This window comes from Sinocyclocheilus rhinocerous, unplaced genomic scaffold, assembly GCF_001515625.1.
Source record: "Sinocyclocheilus rhinocerous isolate Xijiao unplaced genomic scaffold, SAMN03320098_v1.1 scaffold97, whole genome shotgun sequence".
NCBI classification, from domain to species: Eukaryota; Metazoa; Chordata; class Actinopteri; order Cypriniformes; family Cyprinidae; genus Sinocyclocheilus; species Sinocyclocheilus rhinocerous.
The window spans coordinates 1,086,152-1,099,660 of record NW_015666183.1 but is presented as its reverse complement, the minus strand read 5'-3'; the positions used below and the strand labels follow the sequence as shown (position 1 = coordinate 1,099,660).

The following is a 13,509-nucleotide window of genomic DNA, read 5'->3' as shown; positions in this document are numbered from 1 at the left end:
AAAGATTTGTTGGATTTGTATTATTAGAGCTTTCCGACTTGAGTTCACGTGCATTTTCTCAGTCGGGAAATTATTTTTCACGTGCGGTGCCGGTGATGATGCTTCTTACGTCCGTTTCGGAGAACCAGAGGACAAATATTTCATATATTATATATTTATCGATCGCTCAGGCATGGCACCGAAATCTGCGTTCAGATTCGGTTCTAGTACATACCGGTTACATAGGTACCGGTGCCATATTGGTACCGGGTTTCGGTACCCAACCCTACTATGTAAGCACTACATCAGCAGGAGATTTGAAACACACTCAATAACCCATCAGTACAGATCACAGAACTGTGTGCACTGACTCTTGGTCCTGTTGATTATGACCCACTTTAACCAAAGATGGTGCATCTGAAAGCTTTCCCAAAGGAGTTACATATTAATAGAGACCATGTTGAGAGGTAAAATGTTAACAGCCATTTATTATCTTGTTTGGTATACCTTCATCCATGAGTGATAAGTATGAGAGTTGGGTATATCATTATGAAGTGACTCATATGTTTGGACTGCCGTTCGCTGTGAAAGGTCAGCGTGCGCAGTCATCAAACAGTCCGATAAAATTGCAGTGTGAATTGCTGAATTAAGTCAGAGCTTTATAAGCGAAAAAAAAAACCCCGCCCCATTGAGTAAACAACTTTATTTAGAATATTTAGCTATCACTTTTAAAATGCTTATCTGCTTTGTAGGTGTGCATGTCTCGTTTAGTAATTGCTTCTGTGTGCATTTATTTACACAGTTCACTTTAATTATAATAGCATTATAAAAGAAGAGTTGCTAAATAAACAATTTTCTCAGCTTTCCAGTTTGTGACCAATGATTTGTGTGCTGCAGGGTATTCCAGCTTGTGTTCAATTTCACGTTTTTGTTACTGGACAAAACCTTTTGATATTTTCAATTTCACAGTCCCTCCGATCTGACAAGTTCATTGTACGACAGGACTGATGTGTACCCTCAGGTCCACTCTCAAGAAAAGAGGTATATCCTTTTTTTTATGCCTTTTATCCGTTTACAGCAGCCGTTCTTTTACCTGAGCCTCGAAATTTGCAAGAAAGAAACACAGCCAAACCTACAGTACAGTGTGTGACAACTTGTTACAAGGCCACCTCATCATTATTAGTGTTAATGCATTCTATTATGCAGTCTGTGTTGATGTCCATGCCTTTTTTGTCATTTTACAAATTATTTGTTCTTTGTAGAATGCAGTTACAAGGAGCAGTGTTATATTAGTATTAATTATATGATATATATTATTCATTAATATGTTGTTTAAAGCTTTTAGCTTTTATTTTTAGTTTAATTTTAGTAATTTTGTTATGTGCTTTTGTTATTTGTATTTTTTTTCTTTTTGTATAGTTACAGTACTTCAACTTTTCGGTTAGTTGCCAACACACAACATTTTTTTTTTAATTTAATGAAAGATCTTTTTTTGTACTTTTTTAAGTTTAGGTTTTTCAGCTAATATTTATACTTCACTTCAGCTTTGTTTCAATTAACAACAATTTTTAGTAGTAGACAAAATCTGACAGGGAGCTGTTGTTTATTCTCATAAAACTCAAGTATGATTTTACTTCATCAGTTCATTTAGAAAAATAGGATTTAGAAGAGTCTTTGTTTAGCTTCCTCTAGCTCAAACAGTAGAGTATGGTGCCAACTACGCCCAAGTCATGGTTTTGATTCCCAGGAAATGAATTAATTGAAAAAATCTTTAGCTTGATTGCAATCTAAGTCACATTGGACAAACCCATCTGCCAAATGCATAAGTAAATGTAGCTATTTTCTATATAGTGATAAGAAAGGACAAAAATCCCATAAAGCAGCCCATATTTGGCATGTGCAATACAATGTGGAAATTCTGCCTTATGTGTACCATGAAATGAAATAATTGGAATGACATAAGTGAAAATATGTAGAGTAAATAATGCCATGAAATGTTCTACTAATGTAATTGCATATTTCAGAGCTTTGAGTAACATGCCACATTTTTTGTCTTTATAGCCATGATCAGTTCTACACTGACTCAACAAACAGGTAAAGATCCTCCTTATATGCTCCTTATTCTAGAGTCTAATAACTTTGAGGCATATTTTAATAGACTCTCATTGGTTTGATGCATGTGAAAATATTTTTAATGAAGGGAGGTGAGATTTAGTTTTAGATCTGTCATCAATGATTAGCTCAAAATCATTTTGTAAATTTTTTTTTTTCTTTTCACATTTTGTAACATTTTAGCCTAACCATTTGTTTCTCGCCATGAAAATAGCAGTGGTACACTGACTCAACAAACAGGTAAAGATCCTCCTTATATGCTCCTTATTCTAGAGTCTAATAACTTTGAGGCATATTTTAATAGACTCTCATTGGTTTGATGCATGTGAAAATATTTTTAATGAAGGGAGGTGAGATTTAGTTTTAGATCTGTCATCAATGATTAGCTCAAAATCATTTTGTAAATTATTTTTTTTCTTTTCACATTTTGTAACATTTTAGCCTAACCATTTGTTTCTCGCCATGAAAATAGCAGTGGTAAGCTGGAATGGCATTACAGTAAATTATAAACAAACAAAAACACTGATCCAATATCCTGAATGAAATAAATGAGGGTGTTTTGGGCGTCCTCTACGCTCATCATAGCGCCATGTTCTGCCATTAGTCGACGCACAGATTTAGATTGGCCGCAGATGTCCGATGATTTATTTCCTGGGTCAAGCAGTGTGGCCAGTGTCATTATGCTCACCGTCGCTTCTCAGTAAACAGTCTCAAGAGGCTGCCGCAAAACTGCAAAGCGTGATGATCCTCCAGTGTTTACAGCATGTCTCAGCACACATTAGAGAAGCGACCCTGATGCTCTTCTGCCTGTTACTGGCAGTTCAGTGGTTCGAAATGAGATGGCGATACATATAATCTGTCTCAGTTTTAAAATGCTTGCATTTTTATATTAGCTGCGGCATCTGTCTTAAGGCATCGCACTTGAGTGTGCACGTCTTACTCCAGCATTTAAGCTGACTTCAGCGATATTCTCAGCTGAATGAGATTTTGAGTGTGTTCCCATGAGGCTGTAAAACAATGGGCAGTTCATCCTTTTTATCTGGTAAATGACACGTGTCTGGTGAATGTGCTTTTATATGTGTGGATGTCCACGTGCTCTCTGCTGTGTGGCATTTTTCTCCAGTCATTGCTTATCTAGATGGAAGAATGTATTTATTTATTTATTTGATTTCATATTCACAGATAGGGCTGTAATCAAAGCAGCTCCGCTCATGAACGCTTCTTTATCAGATCAAATGAAAATGCCATCGAAACTTTTCTGAAGACAGTCAATTCCCTTCAGAAATACATTCATATAAAACACCCGCGCCGTGTTATGATTTTGAAACGTGCATGAGCACTCATGTTTATTCAACATAAACTCATGAGCATAAACATGAGCACTCATGTTTATTCAACGAAGTCAAACGGCACAAATAAATCAATGTATGGGAAACACTGGTAATGTATATCGAAATATCGGAAATGTGTTTAAAAATCATATCACCGTTATTGAAAAAAATTATATCGCGATGCATATTGATATTGAATTATTGTCCAGCCCTAAGATAGCTGAGCAATAATTTGTCTTTTTGCTCCTGCATACAGAATATTTTTCATGTAGCATAATGTGTTAGCATAAAACTGTCATCATTTGCACTTCTTCATATTGTCTCAAACCCATATTGGTTTTTTTTCTCTTCTTCCATTGAACACAAAATATGATGTTAGACAGAATGTTCAAAATTTCCATATAATGAAACTGAATGATTACTAGGGCTTGTGATGCACAATATATATTTGTACTATATTGGTTATCACAGTTTGTTTGTGTATTTATCAAGATTGGATTTTTAATTGTGATTAAATTAACAGTTATTGGCCATAACTTGAACATAATTATAATTCATTCGTAGCAGACTGAATTTTAAAGGGGTCATGAACTGAGAAATCAAAATTCCCTTGATCTTTTGACAAATAAGAGGTCATTGTGGGATAAAACCATTCTGTAAGTTTCAGAACTCAACTTTCTCGTTAGTATAAAAACAGCTTATACTGAAGCAGATCTGCCAAAATGACAGGTTGTGGATTGTGCCACTTTATGACGTAATAGTGTGGCTAAACATCACCTCAGCAGAAGAAGATCCACGCCTGCTTGTACATCACTTCCTGTTTAGCCACACCCACTGATTCGTGCACGTAGTAGGTAAATGACAAGAGCAGCAAACACAGGTCTACACAGAAACCAAACGATAAACTTTATTTTTAATGAAGTGCCAGACCGCGTCAATAAGAACTTGGTCCTTTGTTCAGTTCATTTTACTGTGGATTCGTTTAAAAACAAGGCACAATTTGTTGCAGGATTTAGAAAGATTGAAACTAAAAGACGATGATGTGCCGGCTATATTGGATCCGATGTTGACTCGCACCACACAAGTGCGAGTAACTGTTTTTATTACGTGATCACTATTGCTTTGTCTGTTAAACAGATCGTTTGATATGAGTAATTATGCGTTTTTAACCGAAATCACTGCAGCGTCTATCTGTGAGGGATGTAGGTTGTCAAACATACACAACTGTTAGCCAATCATAGCAGTGGGTGTTTACTTCCAAGTCTACAATCCGCCACGCCTATTCAAACAGAGCGTTCTGATGAGGGGGGTTAAAAACAGGACAGAAAATACTTCAATATATATATATTTTTAAAAAAATCTTGATAACATTATAAGTGGACCTCAGAGAACGGTACAAAATAAAAAAAATAGAGGCAGTTCATGACCCCTTTAACACTGTTCAACCCTGAAAGGCGTTATCAAAATCTAAAAATCATATAGTTTTGTGTGAGGAATAGACTGCAATTTAACTTCTCCAACGTATCTGTCACATCTAATTTCCTATTCAAACATAACATCAGTAGCTGGGTTTCCATCCAAATGTGAAGCAAATCTTTTCAAAGTTTCAAAGCATTGTCATTTTGGGGTGAATTATCTCTTATTTGTGTTCCATTGTTGTTCAAAAGAAAAGAGGAGTCATAGCGGGTTGCTAGAGAGTGCGAGTACTCCAGTACATGAAAACCGGTTTATGAATGACAGTAAGCCTGTTCCTCATGGCCTCTTACGACCAGAGGTCGACTTCCTGAAGGAGAAATCTTATGGTTTGTGCCAAGCTCTCAGCATTGACATGCTGTTGTGCTTTTCTTGCCAGATGTCATGTGCTCATGCGGTTGTGTTGAATGAAGCTTTGAAAATATTGATCATATATCAAACAAATCAATCATTGTGTGGTCCATATGTTCCCTCGTATACATATTCCATAGCAGAAATGTGCTCCATTTGTAATTGATTGAGAATGCTTTTCAAATTCCAGTTACATTTCTGAATTTGAACTGGATGCAGAATTGCAATTTGAACAGAATTTTAGTGTAGTGAGTAGAATTCAAAAAGAAATTCATATACAGTATAAGAGCAAAAAGCTATTTTTAACCAAGGAGGGAAAGTTTGTCAAGAAATGAGTTAGGCTCTATACGTTACATGTCTTCTACAGTTTGTTGAGTCTGAAAAACATTTTCTAAAAAAATAAATATATGTATATATATATATATATACTAGCTCTGCAATGCACATGTGCATCTTCACGTATTGCGTAATCATGTTGGAAAAGTCACATGCGGTTAGTTCTTTGTGTACTTCGGTTAAAAAAGGTATAGGGCGAAAAACATTTTCTCCTCCAACTTCAGAATCGTCTGACATCATTATTTTACCTTTTTTTGTAAATGACTTTTGACTTTCTTTGCACGTTCGAACTTCCTACATCACGTGTGCGTGATTACGTAATGCGTTAGGTCGAGCTAGTGCAAGACGAGCATTTGTGGTTAAAAAGTATATACATTTGTATTTTTTTTTGAACGTTTTGCTAGATAAGACTCTTATTCCTCGGCTGGGATCGCTTAGAGCCCTTTGAAGCTGCATTGAAACTGCAGTTTGGACCTTCAGCCCATTGGCCACCATTGAAATCCACTATATGGGGAAAAATCCTTTTCCTCAAAAACCTTAATTTCTTTTCGACTGAAGAAAGAAAGACACAAACATCTTGGATGACATGGGGGTGAGAAAATTATCAGGGAATTTTCATTCTGGAAGCGAACTACTCCTTTAATAATTTTTAGACCAGGTTGGAAGAACACTTAATTTTCACTTCCAGTAATTTCAATTGAACTTCCTTTAGGGTGTGGCCAATTTACATTTACACTCATGATTTGTAAGGGAGCCTCTTCTTTATTTCTGAATTCAGTTCTGTTCCAGTCTAAAAACTGCAGTAGAATGTCTTCTGTATCTTCCCAAGTTAATTTAATTGTCTAGTGATGTTCCAGGTATTATTCATCTGTCTTAAACTGAAGTGAAACCAACTGAAACAGCAATATGTGGAGAGCCTGCAACAGGATAATGACCCAAAACAGTTAAGCAAATCCACAGATGGTTGGCTAAGAGATAAATGGTTAAGAAAAGGGTCAAGTGAGTAAGAAAGCCCTCAAAACTGCATTGTTATAGCAATTCGAAGCAAAAATTCTCCAGGTCAATGCAGGAGACCAATAAACAATTAGACAAAGAGCCTACAAGTGATTTCCTGCCAATAATGGCTAAAACCAGCTAATAGTTTGCTATTTTTTTTACGTTTTTATTGAGCAAATTAGTTTCACGGTGGTTTTGTTGGTGACTCAGCTCATGTTGTTGTGTGTGTGATATGATTTCAGCTGTCGATCACTGGTCACCATGTACAATCTTTTATTCATTCAGCCCTCAGGTGAAAGTAGGAACATACTCAAAACACCAATCACTATCTCCCAGAGCGCAACCGTGGAAATAAAGTGATTAGCACATTTGGTCAGGCCAGTGACATGTTAAAAGCTCAATGGTGATGTTTGGATGTGGGAGGCAGCACCCACGATTCTCCTCCGTTTAAAGTCCAGCTTTAAAATGAAATCTAATTTAGTAACACTGTTTTTCCATCTATTAATCTTCATTCTTAATAGTGCATCTCAAAAGTACTGCTCTTGTATTTTGCCTTGTTAACAAATAGCTAAACCGCATCTGTCGCATCCGGGAATGTCTGGTAATCAATCATGCAGAGGTATGTGAAATATAAACCGGTTTTAGTTGTTGCATTATCCGTCTGCCTTTTATTCAAAGTCTTGTTTTGGATATGCTACCTACACATGGCAAGCTTGCTGAGTCTAAACATAACAACCGATTCACAGTATGCCGTTCCCAGTAATTTACATGTAGAAATATGCAGAATAATATTGTAATATGCTAATCCTCATGCTCAGCATATTTGCTATAATGGAGAGCCTGTAAACAGGATCCAGACATTACAATATTAGCAAAAGTCAGAATATGAATGCATATGCACAAACTCCATCTGGGCTCTGTGAACAGTTCTGAAAGCTATTTTTATTTTCTATTGGACTGCAAACAAAATTTGACGTCAATCGAATTGCATCTATTTAAAAAAAAGAGACCCTGCAACAAGTAAATATGAATATAAAGTATTATGTCTTTAAGTCCCAACCTCCTCTTGGGACATTGATTGGATATTGATTTAATTCAGTTGAGAAGGATCTCTATCCCTGGCCGTTCACCCATTGTTATGATAATTTATCTCCCTTGAGCATCATAGCAGCCGTAATCTCATGTCACTTAAGGCTGGATTTGCAAGTGATCCTTGAACTATTAACCCCCCAAAAAACAACGCACACTGATCGAACCTCAGTCCATAAATCAAGTTGGTCTCTAATGACGGACACATCTGTTTCCACTCAGAAAGATACAGAATCTTCTCCAATCTCTTGTCAAACTCCAGCTACATTAATATGCAGGTTTAGTGGGGGAAATGAGCATGTGCTTCTCTGCAAAAACCAACCTCCTCGGATACAATCACATGGTGCTGATGGTTGCTTCTCTGCAACTACCTGTAGCTGAAATACAGCATTGCACATTGAGAGCTTTTCCTATCATACGAAACCCAGAGTCGATGCACCCCCAGCCCCGCTAGCACCCTCCCCCCATGTTTCTCGCACACACACACACAGAGGCTGTGGTGAAGCAGACGCTCAGCAGGGGGATGGATCCTGACTACTAAAGAGCAACGGAGAGAGAGGAGGGGTGGCAGGCAGGCAGCCGGCAGAGGTGCATAAATCCTCATTTCCAGATCTGGAGGAATAAACGTTCGCTGTCCGGGGTGAGACCACCACGTTGGCTTTCCAAAACATCAGGAGGCAGCGCTTGCCACGGCTCGCCGTGAATCCAGGAGAGACGAGGAACCCGGCTGAGGCTGTCAAACGCAGAGGTGGGCTAGGAGGAGGTCTATGACCCTTGATTTTCAGCTGGGGAGTGGCGCAGGGGGACGTAGCTGGCGACGATCAACAGACGCTCGGCACTTGTAATCTTCCCATTCACTAATTTATTCCATGCCATTGTCATAGCGATGTAAAGCCATTCTGTGTCGACTGGAGGAGGCATACTCCAATCAGCTGCTCCCGCCAAGGCGAGATCTTTCATTTCCATCAGCGTGTTTTGGTTTCCCTTCACTTCTTTGTGCTTTGTCCCTCAGAAACCGGACGGCGTCACTCCTGTCTTTTCATGTGACTTGGTCGTTCTGGAGCTGTCATTGTGTTTGGTTCTGCATGGAATGACAGCTGCTTTTTTAGAGACGGTGGAAGAGGTCGCGGATGGAGTGAGGACTGCCACTAACTGGAAAGCTCCTTGAGAAATCGTAAAGAACCTCTTCAAAGACTTGCTGCTTTTTCAAGCGTTTAGACTTGCCTCGTTGCACACTTTCTACCATTTGTCTCACTGGATACCAATGACAGCCATGAAGGGAGACTCCGAAGACAGCATTGAAAGTGTGAGGCCGTCCAGCCTGCAAGTTTTCGCCAACTCCTCCACACTACATGGCATGAGCCACATATTCGCCTATGGCCACATGACGTTCCGTCGCTTCTTATGGACGCTGTCCTTCATGGGCTCTTTGGGTCTCCTGATGTTTGTGTGCATGGACAGAGTGTACTACTACTTCGAGTTCCCCCACGTCACCAAACTTGACGAGGTGGCGGCGCCCAACCTCACCTTTCCGGCTGTCACCTTCTGCAACCTCAATGAGTTTCGTTTCTCGAAGATCTCGAAGAACGATCTGTACCACGTCGGGGAGCTGCTGGCACTGCTCAACGAGAACCACCAGATCGCTAACCCTCACCTGGCCGAGCCGGAAGTCCTGGCTTTGTTGAAGGAGAAGGCTAATTTTGTCAACTTCAAGGCCAAGCAGTTCAACATGACGGATTTCTACAACCGCACGGGCCATGATATTAATGACATGCTCTTGCAGTGCACCTTCAGAGGGGAGGAATGCATCCCACTAAACTTCACCACTGTAAGTTACCATGGTGGTATATTCTTCTAAGTTTTCAGTTGAAAGTTGTGGCAAACTGAAGTTCAAGCACTGTTGGTTTATTTGGAAAATATTGCTCGACATGAGCTATACAGGGCCATTGACTGAGACGGTGTGTATTGAATTACGCAAACTAGTTTTTCCCCCCTTCAGACTACTCCTTTGTTGACAAGACTTCTCAGTTTTTTGCTGGTGCAGTCAGTGTAGTTTTTTTCCCCCCTTGAAACCATTTGCAGCTGAAAAATCTATACGTTGAAATATGCAATTACATTTATAAATCAATGGCTGCTGGGCAGTAAAAATCAAAAATGACTGTCAAATGGCTACTTCTCAAAAGACATTACAAGAGTGCACATGCTCTCTCACTCAATTCTTAACCAAGTCCAACTGTAATTGCACAAATGTACAACTAAGGCAAGATGAATTTCTGCCAGCAGTGAGGGAATTGTAACTTGAAAATGAGAACATGTTAAATATCTTTATGCTAATGTTTGCCATTTTTTAGTGAGAAAAGCAATCAGCTCTAATCTAAAGAAAAACTGGATTTATGAAAATAGTCATCCTTTATGGGCTAGTTTGATTAAAACATGATCGCCACATTTGAAATTGATTGAATGTAGATTGACAAGCAGCAAGTTCTGAGCTACGCTGATGAACTTAATTAAGAAGCTTTGCATTAATATGGTTTGTTTTATCTGTGGCATGTGTAGGCTAAAGCATGTTGAGCATTTCTGTTATTTAATATTTCCCACTTCATTCCATTGGCACTTTAGCTACGCCTAAGCTGTGGTCTTATATGAATAAATACCTTGTTCAAATAAAGAAATTACATAATAAACAGCTGAGGGCAAAGAGTGAAATGTCGCATTCTTGCAGTTAGTTATTGCACTGAAAGGGCTGGCAGACTATGAAAGACAGGAAGATTTGGTGTATAAGAGGGCAACAAATGTGAAACAGGTGTTATCATGCATTGCACAGTGATAATGATTGATTACAGTGGTTTCCTTTAGATGATGCATTCCTGTGAGATGTTTTTTCTGTATTTTTCTATTTGTTGCTTTTGCATTTCCTTTTATGCATAGCATTTAGAGTTATGTGCCAGATATTGAGACAAGTCCTGTGACTGATTCTAATTTATTCTTGGATCCTGGTTTGGACATGTGGAACAAATTACTTCAGCTATCATTATGGTCTAAGTTAAGGGGATGTTGAACATTGAGGTTAATGTAGGTCCACACCTCCTAGAAGGCTTTATGCACGCTTTATATATCAGCATGCACAATCATAATAAGAATTTTGCAGGTGTCAGAAATGGATGGGGTAGGAAATGAGAGGAAAGTCTTCTTTATGCCTTAAGAAGGTACTCCACACTTGTTCAAAATATACATTTGCATGTTTTCCGTAAAGCATTAAGATTTAAGGAATAATTCACCCCAAAATAAAATTTCTGGCATTATTTACCTAAATTTGTGCCATTTCTAACCCATCCTATTATGACTTTCTCTTTAATAAAATTTTTTAAGAATATCCTGGTCATTTTTTTATAATGAAAATGAATGATGACTGGGTCTTCAAAGCTCCAAAACGACCAAATAAAACCGTATGACACTATGTGCCAAGTCCTCTGAAGTCATGCAATCTTTTTTTTTTTTATTCATCATAGGGCTTCAGAAAACTTTGTATATAGTAAGTCCTATGGACTGCTTTTATGATATTTTAGGATGCTTTGGCATGCTTTTTGAAGCTTGAGTGCCTTAGTCCCCATTCATACTAATGTGTTTTAGGGGTCGACCGAGATGTTTTTCAGGGCCGATACCGATTATTACAGATAGTAGACAGATTACCAATATTTTGAACCGATATGTATGTCTGGTGTAAAAATGACAATTAATGTCAAAATTAAGAATAACAAGGGCTGTGATAAAAAAAACTTTTTTTAAATGATTTTATCTGTTTTTTTTGTTTGTTTTTTTAATGACTGATATCGATAACAATAAAATGCTTAATATCGGCACAGATAATCGGCCAGACTGATAATCTGTCTATCCCTAATATGTTTTAATATTATTTTTACTCCCCATTCATGGTAATATGCAATAGTAATCATGCAATAGAGTGACCAGTAAAGATTTTTCCTTTTGTGTTCCATGCAGTGAAGTCACTCAGGTTTGGAAAGACACGAGAGTGAATAAATGGCAGAATTTTTATTTTTGGGTAAACTATTCCACTGAGATGTCAATAGATCGTGCAAGTTCATTTGGCACAATGGCCTTTTAATATTTAAGATATTTAGCAGAGAGATTATTTGGTGTGTTCAGCATACCCTGCTTCTCATTTTGTATCATTTACCTTTAATTTCCATCGTAAGTATCCTAAATGACCAGTACAAATGAGGTACAATAGGGGGTCATTAACTGGACTATAAATGCCATAAACTCTTGAGTGCAAACATTACGCTAATTATCTCTATAGTGGATTTTGATTGACTCTAATGAAAACAAGTATTGCGATCAGGTATCTACAATATGGTCTCCTGACAATATATACATCAATGCTGAGTACCAGTGTAAAACCTCTGGGCCCAGAGCGCACTTACCTAGTTTAGAGAGAAATCGGTGCTTAATGAAAATTAAGCGTACTTAGGAAAACCCAAGTACCTATTAACATTCAGTGTTGTTCTTGAAACCCTCAGGGGCTGGATCCTGGTCTTTAGCATTCAAAAGCACAACCCTCAACACCTTACATACATCTGTTTTCAGCTGCCTGAGCATCACGGCCGAATCGCTGTGATCCAGCTCGTTTTCAAGCCCCCTTTCTGTCGGCCGAACGTGCCCTATACTTTTTTACTTAGAGAAAGGGCTTTCTTCATTAACATGAGTGTTGCCTGGCAACAAGGCATTGCATTGCACTGCAAATCATTCATGGGTAATTGCTATTGTTGTGCGTGATGACAAACACTCACTAGGTAGTTGAGATGACTCCAAAGCCGTCACTTTGTGCATTTGTATGTGCATGTGCACAAATACGTGCGTATATAAACTGTTTTGTGAAAGTACTATAATAGCTGTCAGATTGCTGCTGGGCACAAACATTCATGCTGAGGTTCATGAGGTTCTGCCCTTAAACAAATGCATTATGGGAGAAACACAGTAGTGCATTATATATTCCTTGTTGAACATTGCGCATAATGTATTTCAGTGCTTGTGCTGCTCAAAAAGTTCAGGTGCAGTCTTTCTTTAGTCCACTGAAACATTGTAGGTGCATAAAACAGTTATGTTCTGATTTTTAAAAAATGTTCTGTAAAAGCTTTATGTGACATTGTCAATATGTGGTGGTTTGTGGCTTATAATGATAACACTAAAATTGCATTCTTTTTTTCCACTTTTATATAATGCATTTACATAGTGTGGCTTATAATGGTTGTAACATTAAAATTGGATGCATTGTTTTCTTATTTTTTAATTTATTTTTTTTATAATGCATTTGCATTATGTGGCTGATAACGATTGAAACATTAAAACTGCATAGATTGTTTTCCCATTTTTATTTTATTTATTTATTTATTTTACAATGCATTTACATAGTGTGGCAGATAATGATTGTAACACTGAAATTTAATGCGTTTTTTCCCCTTTTAACTTTATTTATACATTGTATGTACATGATATCTCTTGCATGGAATATAAATAAAAAATAAATTTCATATTTAGGAATTATTATACTAAAGAATTTTCATGTATAGTTTAAATTCTATGTGAATTATGAGCCTATATGAAATATTTTGCCTTGTCTAGGGCTGAAACGATTCCTCGAATACCTCGAGTAACTCGAATACAAAAAAAATCATCGAGGCAAATTATTTGCCTCGAAGCTTCGTTTAGTCGATTTACTGTAACTACACACGGAACACAGTGTTTCCCCACGGACCATTATTACTGACGTACAACCCGATAAACGCTGGACCAGACCATAGACTGTATAAAAACAGGGACCAGA

General features: G+C 37.8%; 1 protein-coding gene and 1 long non-coding RNA gene across 3 annotated transcripts in view; both read left to right on the top strand.

Annotated features, from left to right (window-relative positions):
- The window catches only part of LOC107732101 (uncharacterized), a 5,975-nt gene extending 3,902 nt beyond the window's left edge, over window positions 1-2,073 (top strand). The window contains exons 2-3 of the long non-coding RNA XR_001638835.1: window positions 949-1,020; window positions 2,041-2,073. This is a non-coding gene — a long non-coding RNA (uncharacterized LOC107732101). The remainder of the gene's footprint in view (window positions 1-948; window positions 1,021-2,040) is intronic.
- Window positions 2,074-8,630: 6,557 nt separating this feature from the next.
- Window positions 8,631-13,509, top strand: part of LOC107732099 (acid-sensing ion channel 1-like) — an 83,379-nt gene continuing 78,500 nt past the window's right edge. The window contains exon 1 of one of the 2 annotated variants that reach the window (XM_016543348.1): window positions 8,631-9,495. In XM_016543348.1, coding sequence (XP_016398834.1) covers window positions 8,932-9,495 — 564 coding nt within the window. In that variant the 5' untranslated portion in view covers window positions 8,631-8,931. The remainder of the gene's footprint in view (window positions 9,496-13,509) is intronic. The other variant, XM_016543349.1, reaches the window with a different exon arrangement.